We start from the raw sequence: 22,376 nt of genomic DNA on the forward strand, positions 1-22,376 counted from the left end.
AGGAAGCCGCCTGATACCGAGTCAGACCATTGATCCATCTAGCTCAGTATTATCTACACCAAGCCTGCTCAACTTAGCCCCCCCCCCAGCTGTTTTTGGACTACAGCTCCCATAATCCCCAGCCACAGTGGCCAATAGCCAGGGTAGGCCAACATCTGCAGGAGAGCCCAAGATGAGCAGCCCTGGTCTGCACAGACCAGAGGCACCTCTCCAAGGTTGTGGGCAGGAGTCTCTCTCAGCCCTATCATGAAGATGCTGCCAGGGAGGGAACTTGGGAACTTCTGCATGCACGCATACAGATGCTCTTCCCAAAATGGCCCCATCCCCTAAGGGTATTTTCATAACAGGTAAGACAACAAGATTGCAGATAGCAGCTAAAATCCTCAGTATCACATGCTCACACATGTAGTCTCCCATTCAAAAGCAGGCCAGAGCAGACCCTGCTTAGTAAAGCGGGGAATTCATGCTTGTTCCCACAAGGTCAGCTGTCAAGACCAGATTTCATCAATCTGCTTCTCCCCTATCAGGACAAAGAATAAAATCTTGCTCAGTTGTAAATCACAAAGTTATTCCAAAATGAGAGGAATTTCCCATCACAAGTCAAATCATAATGCTAGGGGACAGCTTACATTAATCTGTTTTCAAACACTGGTACAGTCTGCTAAGCAAACTGGTGGCAATCTCAAAGTGACCTAACAATATTATTTCTTAGAATAGGTGTAATACAACTATGTAGGGGACCCTAAAGACTTGGGTGCAAACTAAGGGTAAAGAGATCAATCAATTTTTGGAGGGGTTGGAAAGAAGAGAACTTCAACTGCAGTGAATTCAAAACAGGAAAGCCAACCTAGCAGGGCTGCTGTTTCCTATACAGTATTTCAGATAAAAGGCACAATTTATGAAACTTCAATGAATGCAGCAATTTATGAAATTATTATTGACTCATTAGAAGGATGGAAGCACAATAATAGTGAAATTTCTTTTCAAGAGTAATAATAATGATCTATAGATATAACTATTAAATAGGATTCCATGAAATCAGTACAAAGTTCTAAAACTTTTAACACAAGTTTTGCCTTGAAATTAGGAACTGGGGAAATTTAAATTTTAGATGTTGGGGAGCAGTCCTCTTTTTATAACCACGATGCTGGATAGCTATTAAAAGGAGGGAATGTGGGACTTTTCATTTGCATAACATTAGCAGCTGTCAATATTTTTCAAACTGTCAGAAATCCCATAGAGAGGGCTTGTTTTTTCCTCTGACAACTTGGAAAACATTCTTTGCACCGCATAGTTATTGCTACAGAATGTGGAGCGACACACAATTTCCAGTTCACAGCCATTCCACAGGCAGGTCTGTATATTGTGAGTTAGACATATACATTGGCTTGCAAAACACAGTGAAATAGCACGTATCTATGACCTGGCGTTTGGGATGTCAAGTGTCCAGCAGGTGAATGTTAGTTTAGATCACCAACAGTCACCTTCTAGGTGGCTTTCTGAATGCCCTTGAGATGGTTTGCCAGATGTCTAGCAATAGGAAAGATGCTACTGCCTCTCCCTCCATGCCGCCCTCGCCCCCCACGCCCCATTCCTACATCAAGGCCTTAGTGGAAAATAAATAGGAAAAATAACTCTATGAAACATTGTTCCCGCATTGACTGTAATTTGATTAAAAAAAAATAAAAAATCTGCAACACAGACCTCTGCTTTGACGCAATAAGCTCCAATTTAGTAAATCGGCGATACCACATTTTCTTGAATAAACACCCCAGTATATTTTTGAGCTGTGCAGCGTGGGTGGCCTTGATATGCGAAAGGCTCAAAGTTGCGAGGTGTGGCTCTGCTCTCTCCCTCCCCACACATACACACTAAATTCTGCTTAAGCTGCACTTACCCTCCCCTGGTTAATTAACCGGTCTTAGGCCGTGGGCTTTGGCGCTTCTGCCCATCACGCATCCTGACCTGGGGAACAGCAGCCTGCAATAGCAGCATTACATTGCTGCGTGTGGTACGGCCTTGACACAGCAGATGGTATGTCCCATCCAAAGTGTGAGTGTTTCAGTGTTCATGCAGCAAGTCTTAGGAGCACGTCACATATTCCGTTTTTAGGTGTACCTCTAGAAAGGTGTGTAAAGTATGGACACAGCAAACCTGTGTTTGCAAACTGTACACCCCTCAGAGAAGAGGAATTGGAGCTTCAGAATCAGCTGCAAGTTGCCTTTGGGTACCACTACCATGTGGCATTAATTTAATCAGTGGGTTAAGGGAGCTTTTAAAATTTCCTTCCCATTTGTAATTATTATTGCAAAGTATAAACTGGTGTTTTTTAATTCAGTCTGGCACTTTTGGTGCAGTCCTTTTCTATTCTTGAAAGCAACAGAGGATGATATTAAAAGATGGATTTACACGCTCCAAAGTGTGATTCTTAATGCCTCTGCATTACAAGTTACATGGTGGCGGGGAGAGAGTTTTACAAAGGGGTCCAATGAGCACTGGGTAGGAAAATTCAGGGTTGAGAAGCCCACCAAGCCTCAAAAATCAGGGGAAGATTTGTGAGGCTTGCATGGTGTGAGTCATATAGGAGATGGAGATAGAGGAGAAGGTGTCTTAACTAAGAAGTATGGTAAACAAAAAGGGCTTAAGACAACCACATTCTCCATCACATGATGAATGGCTGGAATCACCGGTAGTGGAAATACAATGGATCTAATGTGCTGAAGGCTCAGTTTGGATGACCATCTCCCCACTGGCTGATCAATGTGCAATGACAAGCTATTGCATACATGTCTCTGCCCCCTTACCAGCACAACACCCCTGCACATTCATGGGGCAGAATTTCCAAACTGTGCCTAACGCACAGCTAAAATGCTGCATTACAGTAGTATTCTAATTGTGCATTTAGGCAGAATTAAGACATGCTGCCCACCACGTGACTAAGCAGGGGCGGTGTGTCAGATGGGAGGAGGGGGGCATATGTTCACTAGCTCATCACATGTTGGGGTGGGTCAGGTGATGATTGTTCAAATTGGCCCATAGATGTATCTAAAACAATGCTTCCAACAAGCTATACACATTTCCCTTGCCAAAGTGCCCATCACATGTTGAACCTCTCCACATCACAGGGAAAACCCATTAGCTTCAAATAATCAGCATAATATAACCTGCCCTTTGATGGCTCAAAAAATCATTGTACATTGGGGGAAAGTGGCTCTAGCAAACTGAGTCAAAGACAATGATAGACCTGGTTTTTATTTTAATATCTGCAGCTATCATATTAAGTGATTTGGTACTTGTATTATTTCTGGTAAAGATACCGAAATGATGCACTATCTAATTTTTGAAAATAATGAATTATTGTTGGATGAGAAATTTTTGAATGCCTTGTAAACGTATGATAACTACATACTGGAATAGCCCCACTGGCTTTTTATTTGATTTATACACTGTTGAGCATGTTCAATATGCCCTAATTTAACATAAAGAAGTTTGGGGAAGCAAGCTAGGCTGTGGCTTAGCAAAGCATCGGGTGTTTTTCCTCAGTTCAAATGCTGAAAAGTTTGCAAGTTACCACATCAGTTTAAAAAATAAAATAAAATCAGATTTATAAAAAATGAAACAGCAGATGTCCTGATCACATATCTTAAGTACAAACATCTTATAGAACAGCTAATCTAATTAAAAACTACATGATGTGTTTTTTAAAAAAATGGCCTGAACCACATATAAAGGCCACATACCACTGCATGAAACACCATTGATTTCAACAGAGGTCCATGCTTTCTAACCAAGAAGTATTTTGTCCCATGATTTTTTGTGTGTGTGAACATTTTTGAAAGCCGAATTTACTAACAAACATGGTTAGGCATATTCAGCAATTTTATGTGATTTTTTCCCCCTCTGAAATGGTCTGAAAGAAGGATTCTAAAACTTACCACACAAGTCAGGTCTCTTGATACATCCACTACTTCCTGTGCTACTTGCAAGTCCATTAAAGGCTGCTAAGCCATCAGAGCTGTAGGCTCTTAGGACCGACAACATGTTCACTTGCTTCTCTAGGACTTGTGGACTTTGAACTTGTTCAGGTTTCAATGCACCTTGTGCAGCTTCATGGGGGGAAAGTCTATTCTGACTGTGCCACTGCTTTTCGGAAGTTGGTGGCAATGGTGATATAAGTCCTTGTGATATTTTTGAGGCAACAGAGCCTTGTATGTTGTCCCCTCTGTCACTGACATCTTTGTTTAGATTGGACAACTGTTTGTTCGTCAGATCGGATTCTGTTTCAATGTCCTCATCATCAAGGATCTCTTCCTTAGAAGATTCCATATCTTCAGATGAAGCAATATCTGATAGGTCATCAGTAGCACTTTTATTTACAGAGTCAGAAAGCAGCATGGTCGGGTCGTCTTCAGGTTGTATTTTTACGTCATCTTCATTAGTGGTGCAAGAATTTTGTGCTCCAACAACTCCAGAATAAACACCAAACTGCTTGTAGAAGTCTGCTGCAAAATTACAAAAAGTGGAATCCATGTGACCAGGCCAAGTGGTATTCTTTTGTTCTCCCTGCAGCTCCTTAAGCCCTTGGTTCATTCTTTCAGAAGTTGAGTCCATTTGGCCAATCAGATTGGAGACTGATGCATCTTTGTTGGACTGAATGGAAGTTGGCAGCAAGCTGGCTTTATTTGCTGAAGCAACAGCCTCTCTAGGTTGGTCTTTACCATTTCTGGTTGATCCTAAAATACTGTCTTTACGCTTAGCTTTGCCTAAGTGGTTGGCTTGGAGATGAAGAGCCATTAATTCCATAGATGATGTGGTAAAGGAACAAAACAAGCAGCCATGCCAAGCAATATTGTCTTGGACTGTAATTGATGAACCTGGAAGACTGGCTGCATCTGGCCTCACTGAGAGGTCAAGAGGTTCATACTGTGATTTTTCTGTTTTTCTCTGCTTATTAGATACTTTTTCCTCACCACTCTCTGAAACTAGAGGTTTTGTGGAAAGACAATCAGACAGGACCTTATCCTTCATTTCTTTTTCTTTCTTCAAGGAACTGAGGACAAAGTTGTCCATAAAAGCTTGCAGGGATCCTTGGAAGTTCACGCCATTGCCAACCATACTGTGATAAGCTCTGCCGAGTTCAGAAAAGCGTGCACCTTTGGAAGATATGTCAGAACCCTTGATATTGTCTGAAGATACTTCTGAAGACATGCCAATGGCATGGCCAGGATGATCTCCTGAGGAAAGCATTCCTGGTGGCCACTGTTGAGATCCCATGCCACTTCGGAAATCTATGCCAGGAAGACCTTTGAAGGCTCCTCTCAGTACATCAGGTCTAATGAACATTGATCCTTTACTTGATGTTTCTTCTTTGTGTTCTTGACTTTGAGACTGTCCAGAGAGTGGTCCAGCTCCATTCTGCCGTTCCCGATGGTGTCGTTCCAAGTGGTATTTTAGTGATGCAGATTGAGTGCCAGCGTAATCACAGTGGGGACACTTGTAAGGTTTCTCACCTGCAATTATCAAAAGACAAATAGGTATATTAAATTGAGTTTCAGGGTGGGGTGGGGGAATCAACATCTATCCTTCTAAAGCAAAAATAGCACAAAACAACAAAACTCAGCTGCTAATTATTTTTCTAATGCCAGTTTCTTTCTTAAAGGAGAATAATTCTAAGATTTTTTTAAAAAAGAGAATGGCTTTCTAACCACTCAAGACTGACATGCTATGAACACATAGGTAGCTACATTTTCCTTAACCAAGAATGTCAAAACTGCTGCAGAATTAAAAGCTATGATTATGAAAATGAAGCAAAACTATTCCACCACAGTGATCATTAAAAGTACAAGTCGGGGGAGGAAGGGGGTAAAGCAAGAGACAAAGTCTGTAACAAATGGATGACTACAATGTTTTTGTGTATACAATAGCACTAAAATTTGTTTAAATTATACACATGGAAACCATTTTAAACCTAAAATTTTTATGGCACTGTTACGCAAGACTGAAATGAATGATTTAAGTCTTGCTCTGCAGTAAATCATGGATATAATTAGCAAATGGCATTCTGCACAAGTAATTTATCATTATTTGGAGGGCACCATTCCAGAAGGATTCAAAGATCTGCAGACCTGCTGCATTGTTTCCAAATAAAGAACTATAAATACAGTTTCTATAAAATATTAATACCATTACGGTGCATTACAATCTCATCGTGTAAGAACATATAGTTAAGATAAAAGGTAGTCAATAAAAATTAAAGAGAAAACGAGTAATAAAAAGGTACAAAATATATTTAGTTTCTGTGTTTGAAATTAACATTATCTACTCGTTTTTGTAGTGCTCTAAATTTGCACTAATGGTACCTCTAATGCTCCAGTAGTAAAATGTGTAATTTACCTCTAATAAGCACTTTTCAACAGAGTAAGGACTGGCTTAAATAGTATTCTAAAACATATAAGGTGATCCTCATGAATTATTTTTTTTTTACACACACACACACACACACACACACACACGAGTGCTAAACTTGTATGGCTCTTTTTGATTCAGAAGAACTCTGGGTGGCATAGTACATGTGTGAAATATTTAGAGAAAATTACACATATACATCCGGAAGGGAAAATATGTTGAGATAAATGTGAATTTAAATGTATACTGAGCACTTGTTAGCAATCAAGGATTCCCTTGCAGACCTGAATGCTGGAATAGTCATTGAAAGAGACAGAACTCTGACAGTCCTAAAAGCTTCTTTTAATAGTGCTTTGTCAATAACAGCAATTATTTCTCTAAGCAACCTAACAACAAGGAACTATTTTCTCTCTTGTTTTCTTTCTCTGAAATGATCTAAATGCCAAGGCAAGCCATCTGTGGACTGTGCCCTGAAAATATTCCATTGTTTGTTGCTCTCTTCCCCACCCCCACCTCAAACAAAACCAGAAATGGCACTTGTGTGCAAGTTAACATCCCAGTAAGCCTATACATTCTCCAAGATTTGTACTTTATTTTCAAATTTAAGACTTCCCAAGATCTAAATGGTGCAAGCAGGGAAATGACTTGACTAGCAAGCCAGAGGTTGCCGGCTCAAATCCCTGCTGGTATGTTTCCCAGAATATAAGAAACACCTATATAGGACAGCAACAATATAGGAAGATACTGAAAGGCATCATCTCATACTGTGTGGAAAATGGCAATGGTAAACCCCTCCTGTATTCTACCAAAGACAACCACAGGGCTCTGTGGGTGCCAGGAGTCGAGACTGACTCGATAGCACACTTTACCTTTAAGACCTTTAAGTCTGCTGCAAGAAGGTGCTGGAGCAGTAATGCCCAGCTCTTACTTCCCTATTTAGTGCTGACCAACATCTTGGCTCTCGCCTTGGGGACATCTAAGATCTGCTGTGCTCCTAATTTCCTGCCTTGGTGGAGAACCTAGCTAAGCCTGTAACAGGATAACAACACTTTCATGTTACTTTCACTCCTCTCTTCAGTGAATCTAATCTGCATGCTCAGATTCTTCATGTGGAGGCCTTGCTCCATGTCCTACTACTGGCTGATGTGCAGTGGGTGGGTACATGGAACAACCTGTGGCATCCACATTGTGGAATTCCTTGCCTCAGAACAGATGTCAGGATAACATGGTGCTATTTCTTTGAACCGGGGAATAATTTATCAGTGGTTGCTCCTCTGAGATTATTCTCTTACTCCTGTTTTCATTACCAATGACCAGTATTACATTAATTTTGAAGTGTGTTTTGTTTAGGTTTTTATGACAGATAAAGTTTGGTTACCCTGAGATTCCTATGTTGATGGAAAGGCTGTGTAAATGTTACATGTTAATAAGTAAATAAACCTGCAAGAGCTACCTGCCTGGGTGTTGCTAAAATACAATGACACTTGTGAGCTGGTTTCATCAAACCCTCAGCAGACCTGGTGCCCATGCCATATGTCCCAAGCAGTCAATGGCCATGCCAGCCCTAAGCAACAACAGATAGTTATGAAAACTGTACGACTATTGCTTAAAGTGTTCCTTAACTAAAAGCATAATATAACGCCAAAGTTCAGAAACAGAAATGTGCTCTTCCAGAGACAAGGCATCAATCACCTTTGAAATCCACTGGGCATGATCCAACCAAAGTTAAACATTTGCAAATTCCACTGACTCTTTAAATGAGCGGCTTCACATGACACGCCAGAAGTGAAACCATCAGTTCCTGGTGAGCGGGCATTCCCGGTGTGAGCCACTAGTTCCAATCCTAGCATGTGGTTATCCGAACCTATAAATGTCAGGTTGCCAATATCAGGTTTCCTCTCAACCACAAATGTAACCTACATTTGAAGTTGGGCAGTGGATGTAGGGTGGTGGAGGGGACCAAAAATTGGCAACCTGACATTGGTCGGTTTGGACGACACAGGCATGTACTTCTGCTGACATAGGGTCCGACGAGGCAATGGGACGGCAGGGAGGTACGCTGTTGCTCCGACGAATCCTTTGCAAACAGAGTGCCAGTGGGGGGAAAGTGGAGGGAGGGGGAAGTACACCCTCCCCCATCCTTAAAGTCAACCCCCTGCCTTTGAACTGGAGGAACCGGCAGTCGCTTGAACCAGTTCCGAGGCCCATAAAGGGCCTCCAAACCAGTTCTGTGCACATCTCTAGTATAAAATGCTTCTGGGATTACAAGACTAACCAAAATCAGCAGCAGGAAGGGTTTTCTTTTGATACGTCTACATTTCTTAAACTCAACCCAAGGTCAGTTCAAGGTAGTGACAGGATCAGTTTTGTCCTGTATAAAGTTGGCAAATATTGTGGCTATTAGAAATGGTTGTAACATATACTGTATGGCAATCATCCTCTGCCCACTACTGAATCTCCACTTCTGCCCTTTATTTCACATCACTAAATCAGTTCCAAGGCCCCCCATATTGACGTGAAATTGGAAGCCAATTTTCTGACATGAAAAAAGTGTCATCCACAGCAGAGGTGGCACCACACATTGTGTTTTTGTCCTGCTGGGAGTGATGTTTAGCTTCATACAGCAGAAACCAGACTTCTAGATATTTATTTGAAAAAAGCATCATGAAAAACAGATAATAGTTTCTCCAAATGTATTCTAATACAAATACCATAGAGGGTTTTTCACCCCTTTTTAAACAGCTATTTAATCAATGGAGTGGTTATTGATAACCTATTTTATCAATGGCAGAGTGGAGATTTTAGCAAAGAACTGCAGTACGGTTTAATTAGTTCATTATTATGCCTCTTCCTACTCAGTAATTTCTTTTATCATTCTAATCACTCACTTCACACTTTTGAAACCAAATGGAATATCAAAGGTTCTGTGGGATTATTTTTGGATCATGCACATGTTCCCCACATAGTTCATCTGTTTGTCAGAAATACCAGTTGCATTCTGAGTCTCTTTACTCTCTTTCTATTGTACTGGAGAAAGATGCAAGCCAGAGACAAAGAGAAGGTATACAATTATGCCATCCTCTTGTAGTCTTTTTTTTTACATTACCTTCTGTTCTGTCACACAACAGACAGAATAATGTTTTAATTTTTGCAAAGCTATATAATTGAATTTAAATCCTATCTCAGATATTTATTTAGTCTTTCCACACGTCTTTACATAGTTAATACTGGGAGAAATAAATATGGATGCTCCTTAGCTCTGAAGCTTCAGTACATTAATATAAACTGTACACCAATTCCCCCAAAGCATATATATGTTGCAAATCTGAAGACTTTTTACACAGCTGCTTATTGCTAAACAGTGTCTTGTCCAGAAGGGGACAATCTGTGTCTCTAATTGCTGTCAGTGAAGCTGAGATTCATTATGTGACTTTCCCATTAAAATGTGAGCATTAATTTGTATAATGAAATATCACCCACTGCAGTGTTCATTAGCCATGCCCTACTGTATACGCCACATTGTTAGCTACCTAGGAACTGTAGTTAATTTCACTAATGGATATTTCCCTACTTAGTGTTTGGTAGGAAATTTATACTGTAACATTACCTCTTAAACTTTTAAGGAAATTTAAATTCAATCAATTATTTTCAACAAAAGTTTGGGATGCCATTAAGTCAAGAAAAGGCAAGTGGCGACAATGTTAAGGATGGGATTATCCAGAGAAATGCAGAGAAATGAAAGGAAGGTCCTTTGAGCTCAACTTAGAAATGTAAGAATGAAAGATTTTCAATGCCAAAATTGTATCTCCTCTTAGAGCACACAATGCTATTTTCCTCAATTATTCATATAGCCCAGCCCTCGCCAAATGCTCCTTGAGAATGGCATTAGTCAGGTTCATTTTGGTTTTTAAAAGTGTGAGTTTATTTAATTCCATTTCAATTTAGAGAGTATCCCATAGTCTCACTCCAGTTTAAAGTTACCCAGACCAATTTTCAGGACAAGCACCTCTTTTATTTGGGAATAAAGATATGGACCAATTCTGTACCTAGAACACCTGTCCAGCTAGCAGGTCCTAAATGTATGTGAGTCACACCAACAGCACCACATCCATTTTGAGAAAGGAGACAAAGCGGGAGATGGGAGAGAAAGAGCTCTAGGCAGGTAGGCAGGCACAGTAAATATTTTTGTTTGACACCTAATGCTGTGTGTAGGCTTCTGACAACAGTGTGCACATAGTGCTGGAACCTGTACTAGTCCCCACACTTCAGAAGAGCAGGGGTTCTTGCGCACGAGCACAACTATTTCCAGGAGCACTTTACAATGGAAAGATGGCCTTGAGAGCCAGGGTTGTGTTTCCACTTTAACAGAGCGTTTCCTGAGCATGGGGAGAACTCAATGTATTTGCACTCTTGTGCAAGAGTGCCTGCTGTCTGAAAGCGTTTGGAAGTGTTTGGAAGCATTCGTGTGGGAGCTACCTAACATTGTGCACTAATGTTAGAGACGCTCATGCAGCAGGAGTCAGGAGTCTCCCAATACATGTTTTTGTTTGACGTTGACTGAAAATAATGATTAAACAATCAAACTTTGACACTGCTATGTAACAGGTTTGGGTTCAACTTGGACCTTGTATTCAGGTCCAAAGACCTCATAGTCCTTGGACCTGAGGACTACAAAACTAAATTATATTCTATTCGTGTCCTTGTGGCACTGGTCAAGTGGGGGACATCATCCACTACGACTCTATTGCCCCATTTATGATGAGATTGGGGGTGGGGTGGGAACACTGAAGATAGATCAACTTAAGGGGTCAGATGCAGAACGTTTGACTTATCTTCTTTCAGATGCGATTCCACATGTCAGCTGTCAAGTTGCTACTTTTGCTATACTTTCTTTTAAACTCAGAAAGAAATGTATATGTTCCAAAATGTAGGATTGGTTTTAGCTCAACCTAACTGATGTAAATTCTTGGTATGTTGTCCTTCTTCTTTTATGTAATGCTATGTTATGACCTGTGGTCACAACAATAAACTTATTACTTACTTACTTACTTATTCATTCATTCATTCATTCATTCATTCATTCATTCAATTTTTATACCACCCTTCCAAGCTGGCTGACTGACTGACTTACTTTTCTATTAGAACCTTGGGTCTTGGGGCATGGTCTGAGGCCACATGATACAGCCATCTTGCTGAAGCTAAGCTGGTTGAAGTCTGGTCAGTATCTGGCTGGGTGACTGCCAGGAAATCCCATGTATGCTGCCTTGAGTTCCATGATGGAAATAAGGCATAACAGAAATGTAATACAAGATGGCACAGCATCCTTGGGTGGGCTCAGGAAACATGATTAATGTATTCCCGAGTACAGAATCAAGACATGCCTTCTGCAATATATGCCTTCTGCAATATACTCTACAGAAGTACCTGACACTATTTGCTTTGGTTGTGTAAGCACTTCCAGTACAGCTTCCCACCAAATGGAATAATCTTATGATAAGATGATGGTGTCATCAATGACACTGAAACAAGAATGGAGTCATGGATTGCAAGTTATGGGTTGTTATTTACGTCAGAAATGAGTTATCCACAGAAACAAGATCTTTTGTAGGGTTCATATGGAATCAGAAGTTTCCGCTCTTCACCACTATTATTACTTTAGCCTGGTTAGTCATAAGCTATGAGTTTGGCATAATCAGAAAATAATGCAAGTCATGGTCTTTCAAACACTAAGGTGTTCATTGGAAACTGAGTTCTGCAGAACTGCTTGAGGTCTTTTCTAACGAACAGGTGCTGGAAGAACCAGAAATACCAACTGAGTTACTATAGTGTGGAAGCACAACAAAATGTCGGTTTTAATAACTCAGTGATATATGATTCAGACTTTAATAATGATAGAGTATATTGCAGGAAACAGTTCTCTTGAACAACTATGAGCTACCAATTTGACATTTGTTTAAGAATGGTTACCAGTTCTATCCTTCTCATCTAGTGCATATGATGTTAATTTTTATTTCTAATAACCCTTGTAATTGGTGATCTCACATTGTTTATTATGGCTATTTATAATATGTAACTGCATTCCATTCAATGAATTCTTGTTATTATTCTAAAATACTTTGTTCCTTAGTTAATGGAAATTGATCTTTGACTATTTTAATATTATTATGCTGTTAAAATATTTTGCAAATGTTGTTTGCATAGACTGTATAATGCCTCTGTGGATTCATTGTCTTGTTTTTAATGGCAGGTTTTCTTCCTAGAGTAATTTTGTTACTAAGTTTTAGGGCACAATTTTTATAGAAACTATCCACTAAAACATATTTATTTTCCATAAATTATGAGTCATGAGTGCTGAATACACAATCAGCATCACCGTTAAACTAAAAAGTTACAATTTAATTGCAGCTAGTGCATCAGTGTATTGGGGGAAGAAATAAACTTAGTTGACTTGCTAAAAATCCTGATAACACTTGTTTTTGACATGAATGTAGTACAGGTGGCCCTCGTTATCTGTGCAGGTTCTGTTCTCGCCTATAGGCGTGAATACGGAAACTGCAAATAATGCATCCTCATCAACTCTATGGGAATTGGGGGATTAGGTTCAGAACGTGGGGGGGAGCCTGAAAATAACTAAAAAGTGGGAAGGAGTGGGAATGGGAATGGAAAAGGCACAGCACCTTGCTCTCCAGGGCTGCAGAGTTCCAGAAATGCCCCTGAAAATCCAAATCAGCCAGATTCTCAGCGGGGGGAAATGTTGTTTTTACAGAAAGCCTCAATATAGCACCGCGCTCTAAAATGGTGGCCAGAAGTGACACTGGAAGTCATTTCTGGCCATTTCGCAACCATGGATAGGCAAATATTAGCCTATTTTTGCACTGCGGATATGCGAAACCGCAGTTGCCGGAACCGCAGGTGATGAGGGCTACCTGTATTAAAATATTATAAATAGTATTAATGGTTTTAAGTGCATCTGGCCATTTTCAAGTAATCCATTAAGTATAATACATGTGAGGGCGATCTACAATTTTACATTAACACAGATATATAAAGGACACAATCCTGCCAAAATTAAGCACTTTGAAGGTTAAACACTTTTAAGTGCCATTGATTTCAATCAGATATTTAACTATATGTCTAACTCTCTGTTGAGTTAAAGTACTGAACTTTCACTAGATTGTACTTCCAGGCCATACTTTTTCCACAACTTGCATTTGCCCTTTAAGAATACAAATGCAACATGTTGCTGCTTTTGAAACAAGTTTCAAATCTTGTGATTCTATAAGAGGAAAGTTTCCTTTCTCCCCTCCCAAGAGGCATGAAGAGAATAATCCTCCCATGCAGTTTTCCCCAAACAACTGGTATTCAGTGGTTCACAACCTATGAACCTAGAGGTTCCATACAGATACCACAGCTCATAATGATCCTGAGAGACCAATCCTTCATGAATTGGAATAACCTGCTTTTAGAGCCTCTAACCTAGGAGTCATCAACATGTGTGTCAGCACATCCCCTGGCATTCTTGACATGTTCAATGAAGAAGCACTTCTTTTCGTCTTTCATTAATCTAGCTCCAATCAGCTTCAGGTCATGGATATCCATTGAAAAGCAAAATATGAAAAATACTATAGCCAAATTGGTCATCTTCGTCATCTTCGTCCCTAAAACATAAATTCTCATTTTTATCCCCATAATGCAAACAGATGCAAAACAGGCCGTGATCTGACAGAGTGTTTGCCAAGCCACCTTGTGAATACATGGCAGGTAAGGTTTGAACTGGTGTTTTCCTCATTCACAGCATAGTCTCTTGCTAGGAATGTGGACCAGTGTTTGTTGTAACAGGGATTCCTAGATGTTGTTCACTAGAACTCCCAGCATTCCCAACTGCAATGGCCTTTGACGGGGGATGATGAGAGCTGTAATCAACAATATCTGGGAATCCTGAATCCTGAATCCTGGGAATCCTCCTCCTGCAAAAAGTGTCACTTGCCTTGCAGACATTTGTTTGGCTTGAAAAATTCTCAGATTATTCATTTTTGGAAGATCCCTGAAATTCCCTTAGAATTCCACTTTTTTGAAATGCCAGTGCTAACCCTACATCTCAGCCAGTATGTTCCACTAGGACCTAAGTGGAAGGTCTTTGCTTTTCTACCTAGAGGATATCCACTGCTCTGCAAGGACGTCTCACCTGTATGTATCCTCAAGTGAACCTTTAAGTGGTGAGATGTCCTGAAAGTTTTCCCACAGTAGGGACAGTCTTTCATAGCAGACCCAAGACTCCTGTCTCTCAGTAAAGCTGGCTGCTGGACTCCGGCAGATCTCCCCGCTTCATCTCCGATGTCTGAAACACAGAGGAACATTCTCACATCACTTCAGCACATGTCAAGGAGTTGTTCTCACTCAAACTGCTAACGCAACACAAAGCTAAACATGTCAATACTACACCTGTCTATTTCATTCTTTAAATCTGACAGAATGCTGACAATTCATGTATTTTCTTGTTATTCTCTTAAATTATTTCATCTTCCCCATCGTCATTTTAAGCAGCATATGGTACCTTTATACTGAACTGAATTAGACAAGAAAAGAAACAGCTGTGTCAGCAGCTGGTTTGATTTCTTCCTTTACTTCGTTCTTATTAAGTACTTTTTCATCCTAAAAAAAAGTTTTCTTTAAAAAAAATAATAATAAAGTATTTCTTTGCTTTCCTGAATCTGGTTCATTGTTAATCAATATGCAGAGATACACAGAACAAAACAAAAGTCTTTTTAATAAAGTTTTAAGTGCTGAGGAGAATACTAATAACACTACTACTGCTGCTAACTCATTTAAATAGACACAATGCAGACAAAATTAAGCACTTTTACATCCTTAATTAATTAAGTCCTATTGGTTTTATTAGAACAGCTAAGCACATGCTTAAATAATTCAATTCAAGGAGCTTTAGAAGTGCTTGACCATTTGTGGATCTTGACGAATGTCTTTGGTAATTTTTGAAGTTACACCCTGTGGCTGTACACATTTTATAGTAAGTTACATCTTTCTAGGAAGACACGGTGACAATTAAATTGTGTCACTTCTTCTTGTTTCTTTGAATGACAAAGAAAAGCAATGTAGAAGCAAAGCAGGAGCCAGAGCTAACATATCCATTCACACCCCAACAACTAGTCATGTTACATGTGCGGGAGAGCACATATAACATGCATCTGCTTGCCCCAGCTTCTGAACCTGATATTTTAACCACCTGTGTTATGTTCTTGAAGCACTGCAGGTAAATCAACAGATATTGAACAAAGGGTGTTAGAGATAGTGCAGTACAAAAGGCTGAGGGCAGATGATTTCTGGATTGTGGTGGGAGAGAAAGAGATGTGGACTGTAGAAAAGGATTGTGGGGTAGCCCATTGATCTCCATTGCTGGGACAAAAGCAGTTGGCTTGTGAACACCTTATGAAGATGCTACTCAATATACATCAGACTTAAGAACATAAGAACATAATAGCAGCCCTGCTGGATCAGGCCTATGGCCAATCTAGTCCAGCATCCTGTTTCACACAGTGGCCCACCAGATGCCACTGGGAGCCTACAGGCAGAAGTTGAGGGCATGTCCTATCTCCTGCTGTTACTCCCCTGCAGCTGGTATTCAGAGGCATCCAGCCTTTGAGGCTGGAGGTGGCCTATAGCCCTCCAACTAGTAGCCATTGATAGACCTCACATCCGTGAAGTTATCCAAACCCCTCTTAAAGCCATCTAGGTTGTTGGCTTTCACCACATCTTGTGGCAAAGAATTCCAAAAGTTGATTATGCATTGTGTGAAAAAGTATTTCTGTTTCTTGGTCCTAAATCTCGTGGCAATCAATTTCATGGGATGAACCGTGATTCTAGTGTTATGTGAGAGGGAGAAGAAGTTCTCTCTAGCCACTTTCTCCACACCATGCATGATTTTATAGATCTCTATCATGTCTCCCCACAGTCAACTTTTTTCTAAACTAAAAAGGCCCAGGTGTTGTAGTCTTGCCTCATAAGGAAGGTGCTCTAAGCCCCTGATCATCTTGGCTGCCCTCTTCGGCACCTTTTCCAGTTCTACAATGTCCTTCTTTAGATGTGGTGACCAGAATTGTACGCAGTACTCCAGGTCTGGCTGCACCATAGTTTTGTATGAGGGCATTATAATATTAGCCGTTTTATTTTCTATCCCTTTCCTAATGGTCCCTAGCATGGAATTGGCCTTTTTCACAGTTGCTGCACATTGAGTCGACATTTTCATTCGAGCTGTCCACCACGACCCCAAGATCTCTCTCTCTCTTGGTCAGTCACCGACAGCTCATCAGTGTATACCTGAAGTTGGGGTTTTTTGTCCCAATGTGCATCACTTTACATTTGCCAACACTGAACCGCCTTTGCCATTTTGTCACCCAGTCCTCCAGTTTGGAGAGATTTTTTTTTTAGCTCTTCACTATCTGTTGTGGATTTAACTACTCTAAATAGTTTAGTGTCATCTGCAAATTTGGTTACTTCGCTGCTCACCCCAACTTCTAGATCATTTATGAACAAGTTAAAGAACACTGGTCCCAGTACTGATCTTGTGGGGGACCCCACTTCCTACCTACCTCCATTGTGAAAAATGTCAGTCTATTCCTACTCTCTGTTTCCTGTCCTTCAATCAGTTACCGATCCACACATGAACCTGTCCCATTATCCCATGACTGCTAAGTTTATTCAAGAGCCTTTGATGGGGACTTTTATCAAAAGCATTTTGGAAGTCCAAATATACTATATCAACCAGATCCCACTTCTTACTTCCCTCCATTGTGAAAATTCTCCATTTATACTTACCCTCTGTTTCCTGTTCTTCAACCAGTTACCAATCCACACATGTACTTGTCCCCTTATCCCATGACTGCTAAGTTTCCTCAATAGTCTTTGATGAGGAACTTTGTTGAAAGCTTTTTGGAAGACAAGGTATACTATGTCAACTGGGTCACTTTTATCCACACACTTGTTGACACTCTCAAAGAACTCCAAAAGGTTCATGAGGCAAGATTTACCTTTGCAGAAGCCATGCTGGTTCTCCCCCAGCAGGGCCTGTTCTTCTATGTGCTTTACAATTTTATCCTTGAGAATGCTTTCCATAAGTTTGCCTGGAACAGACATTAAGCTAACTGGCCTGTAATTTCCTGGGTTGCCCTTGGATCTTTTTTTGAAAATCGGTGTTACATTTGCTACTTTCTAGTCCTCTAGTACAGAGCCTGATTGTAGGGATAAGTTATATATTTTTGCAAGGAGGTCGGCAGTTTCACATTTGAGTTCTTTAAGGACTCTTGGATAGATGCCGCCTGGCCCTGGAGATTTGCTAGTCTTCAGTTTTTCCAGACAGAGTAGAACATCAACTCTTGTTACTTCTATCTGACTCAGTTCTTTAGCCTCCATCCCCAAAAAGCCTGGTTCATGAACAGGAATATGCTCAGTATCCTCTGCCATGAAGACAGATGCAAAGAACTCATTTAGCTTCTCTGAAACCTCCATATCCTCTTTAATAATCCCTTTCCCCCATTGTCTAACGGTCCAACTGCCTCCCTGGCAGGTTTCCTGCTTCTGATATATTTAAAGAAGTTTTTATTCCCCTTGATGTTCTTAGCTAAATGATCCTCACACTCTGTTTTTGCCTCCCTTACTGTCACCTTGCATTTCTTTTGCCAGAGTTTGTGTTCCTTTCTGTTCTCTTCATTTGGGCAGGCCTTCCAATTTCAGAAGGAAGTCTTCTCCTTTATGGCTTCCCTGACTTTACCTGTTAGCCATGCTGGCATCCTCCTGGACTTAGTGATGCCTTTCCTTCTTTTTGGTATACATTCTAACTGGGCTTCTAGTATTGTGGTTTTGAGTAAACTCCATGCATTCTGAAGTGAAGTGACTCTCCTGATTTCCCTTTCAGTTTTCTTTTCACCATACTTTTGTTGTTGTAGTAAACCGCCCAGAGACATATGTCTTGGGCGATATAAAAATATGTTGCATAAATAAATACTCTTCATTTTGGATATGTTTCCTCTTTTGAAATTCAAAGTGTCTGTGTTAGACTTCCTTGGTGATTCTCTTCCCTTATGTATGCTGAATTTGATTGCACTATGGTCACTGTTCCCTAAAGGGTTGATGACACTGACATCACACAGCAGGTCCTGGGTGCCACTCAGGATTAAGTCCAAGGTCACCTTCTCTCTGGTTGGTTCCAAGACCAACTGTTCTACGGCACAGTCATTCAGCGTATCTAGAAATCTGACCTCTCTGTCATTACCTGACTGTGAATTTACCCAATCTATGTGTAGGTAATTGAAGTCATCCATTATTACTGCCCTGCCTCTCCTTGATGCCACCCTGATTTCCTTCTGCAACTCCCAGTCACTGCCAGCGTTTTGATCCAGAGGGCTATAGCACATCCCCAGCAGCACATTTCCTTTCAGGCCTTGTCACCCACAGAGTTTCTGTGGAAGAAACAGAAACCTAGGTCCTCCTAGGTTCTCTAGCTTGTTAGATTCTATCCCGTCCTTAACATACAGTGCTACTCCACCTCCAAGGAGTTTATATCCAGGGATAACAGTGTCCCACTGGTTCTCACTGTTCCACCAGGTTTCTGTTATGCCCACTATATCTATTTCTTCATTAGCAACCAGGCACTCCAGCTTGCCCGTCTTGGCTTGGAGACTTCTGGCATTGACATATAAGCACCTATATGCTGAATCTCTCACCTAGTGTGTGCTATCTTTCTTTTGGCTCTTTGGTCTCTTGGTAGGATTTAATTATCAATGCCAAGATTTTAGAGAGTGAAGAGCATGAAAAAGGTAACAGAAGCATTTCAGAACTTATTAGAATTGTAGGAGCTCCATAACCACCACCAATGGGTCATACACCAGAGAATCTGGAGACCAGAGTAATAGAATCTGAGGGCCAAACTACATGTTACACTAAACATGTAGTTTGGCCTACATGCTTGCTGTGGGAAGACTCAACCAGGAATGTGAAGTTTTCCCGGCTAACTGAGCAAAGAGGTACCATTTCCATGGTGGAAATGGTTCTTTTTATTGAGAAGGGGGAGATCAACTGGTCCTATCCAACTCCAGCTCAGCATCCCTCCAGTGTTGGTGTCTCTCTTATGCTTCTTTTTAGATTGTGAGCCCTTTATTTATTTATTTCTCTGTGTAAACCACTTTGGGGACTTTTATTGAAAAGCAGTATATAAGTAGGAGGAGGATGACAACGGCAGCGGCCATGGAGTCGGAGCTTTAACCCTTCCCCCTCACAGTCGTAATCCAGCTCTGGAGGCCATGGCTCCTATTTCCCTATAGGAAGGAAGTTCCCACAAGCATCAATGAAGATGCATGATCCTGATCTCTCTCACTCTCACTCACACCAAACTACACGTTTAATATAATAAATATCTAAGTCCTTAGTGGTACCATTTTTGGGGGTTTTTTTTTGCTATGTTCAGATGTCAAAATGGTAGGGTTTCTGGTAGTCCCAGAGAGATCCCATGACAATACGCAAGAGTGGCCTGTTTTTCTCCTTGACCCTGTAAGCTAAACACCTCAGGGCAGCTTGCAGATGGAGGAAACTGCTGGCCTGATCCCTGGTGCCCATCAGTGCCATTCTGATAATGCAGCTTCTCCGCTCAGCTGGATCAGGTGATTGGATGAGCCAATAGAGAGACTGCTGGCTTTAAATAACAGTTGGCTCACCAATATGAGCAACCCATTATAGACTCCTGAATTGTTAGCCTTGCTTCTGCTCTCTTCCAAAACCTGGTCAGCTGTCTCTGGCATCCAACCTGCCAAATTTCCAAGAGATTGTACACAAGCAACCCAATTTATAGGCAACTAAAAAAGTGCACATCAGTATCAGGTGTCCATTTACTTCAATGACAGAAATCCAGCTAATATTATTCCTTAAGCAAGTAATACAACCAGAATATGGGGTGGGTCTCCATTGAAATAAATTTTAAATGAAGATGAATGAGTTTCAGTTTGTTTCCTGTTTTCCTCTATTTTCATTCCAATGTATTTTGAAAACGAGTACCTAATTTGTGTATGTAAAAGAGCTGGTATCTATATAATGCCTTGGATCTTAGGAACTAGATGGGGAGATTTCTTAAAAAACAAATCAAACGGAAAGACATGTCTTTTCCAGTTTTATATTCTATGTTTAAAATAGCTATTGAAGGAATCACAGATAGGCATGAACTCTTGCCAAACAAGAATGGTTGGGTTTGCTTCTTAAGATAAAAGTGAACGATTTAATAAAATAAATACATGACCGATTAAGATTCTCTGACTGTTCAATGTTCTGCTTGAAATGCTAGCCAGTTATAACATGAAGTATAAGTTAGAGCTAGCAACAGACATTTTTAATTATTCACAAGATTTAAGAGTAACATAATGCAGAATCTATGTGGTCTTTCAAGCGGACGTAGAGAGGGCCTATTTTATATTTCTGAATCCCCTAAGGAAGTCTAATTGTCAATGTATTTACACAGTATTTTATACAAAATTCAGCAGGAAAAAATGACACGGAACCTTGCAGAATTAAGATATGGAAAGCACATTGGAGGTGCAAAACACTGTCCTACACAACAACAATTTTTTAAGATTTTACTTTCAGTTTTGATAAACACTGCCAAAAAACCCCCCCGGATAAACAGAGAGCTAAAGCTAACAAGCCACTCAGGATAAATTTACAGAATAAGAGTACTAGTTATGTTTTGCTAGATGTCATTCTTAATGACAGCTTGTTAGACATTTCTCTTTTATCTTTCTATCTAGGGTATGTGTGGCCCAATAAAAAAAGAATAAATTTGTAAGATAAACAGCTCGCTTTGCAGATTTAAGAGACTAATTTTCACTTTACACAAAATTGATTTCTTCTCTTTTTTTCCTTTTTTCCTTTTTTTTTTTTTTTTTTGGTGAGGCTGCAAGGCTGTGGAGTTTAGCACTAATCCCTCTGAAAAAGCAAACTGAAAACAACAATGAGCCAGCACAACATGTGGGTGGTCTGAAGAGTTTCCCTTTAGATTTAAGTAGACATACAGTAGATAGCTCTAGAGGCTTTACTCCAGCAGGGCCTTACCTATAAGGACTTTTTTTTCTTCCCACAGAGAGCACATTCATGAGGCTTTAAAGCTGCGTCGAGGGCTTTCTTTTGACATCTCTCTTTCTCTCTCTCTCTTTTTAACACAGCTCTCTAAATTGCTTGAGGTTGCAGCTACCTGAATGAATAGCTCTACATCTACATCTTGCAGCGTTGGTCAATGAAACCGAAGAGGTTCACAACCGCCAATCCTGCCCTTCCCACAGGCCTTCCACATGCGTCTTCTTACCCCAACACTTTTTCTCCTGCAATTAAGTGTATCTATATAGTTAGATAAATGTATTCTGAAATTTCTTCTTCCAGCACAGAGCAAGAAAGATCTTAATTTTAAAAAACCTATCAATTGAGAGATAGAGTGTGAGAGTGAGAGAGAGAAATGTCACAAGAAGTATCGGATTGGCAACTGACAGGTCTCAAAACCTCGCTTTTGTTAATTGCCTACCCAAATGATTTATTACAAGAGGGCAGGCCCATAACTAGCCTAAAGGTTGTGGTGGGGTGGTTTGCCAAAAAAAGTAGAGGAACCAGATTTCCGTACCTTAGTTTATCTCCATTACATTACAATAAGGCAGTTTAAAACGTATTTATTGGTAAAAACTTGGAGGGGGCAGGAAAAAATTAGGGTGGTGGGGCTAGCACACTGGCTATGGGTCTGCAGGAGAGTTTATCTCAACATCAGTACAAAGGAAGGGAAATATCTGAAATTTTTATTGCTCAGCTATTTGATATCTCAGTTCAGTGGCTGATGTCCAGAGCAACAAACTACTTGCAGAAGGGTGTTGTGCTAATGCAAAACTGTTGTACTACTAGTTTCACTAAGCAGACATGTGCTCCAGGCAAGTGTC

The 22,376-nt window shown here is 40.4% G+C and overlaps 1 protein-coding gene across 40 annotated transcripts in view; it reads right to left on the reverse strand.

Annotated features, from left to right (window-relative positions):
- The window catches only part of ZNF536 (zinc finger protein 536), a 658,276-nt gene that overhangs the window by 195,643 nt on the left and 440,257 nt on the right, over nucleotides 1-22,376 (reverse strand). For all 40 annotated transcript variants that reach the window (XM_053270773.1, XM_053270751.1, XM_053270753.1 and 37 more), the window contains 2 exons: nucleotides 14,591-14,743; nucleotides 3,936-5,510 (listed from right to left, as the gene is read on the reverse strand). In XM_053270773.1, coding sequence (XP_053126748.1) covers nucleotides 3,936-5,510; nucleotides 14,591-14,743 — 1,728 coding nt within the window. The remainder of the gene's footprint in view (nucleotides 1-3,935; nucleotides 5,511-14,590; nucleotides 14,744-22,376) is intronic.

Source organism: Hemicordylus capensis, chromosome 9, assembly GCF_027244095.1.
Source record: "Hemicordylus capensis ecotype Gifberg chromosome 9, rHemCap1.1.pri, whole genome shotgun sequence".
NCBI lineage: Eukaryota > Metazoa > Chordata > Lepidosauria > Squamata > Cordylidae > Hemicordylus > Hemicordylus capensis.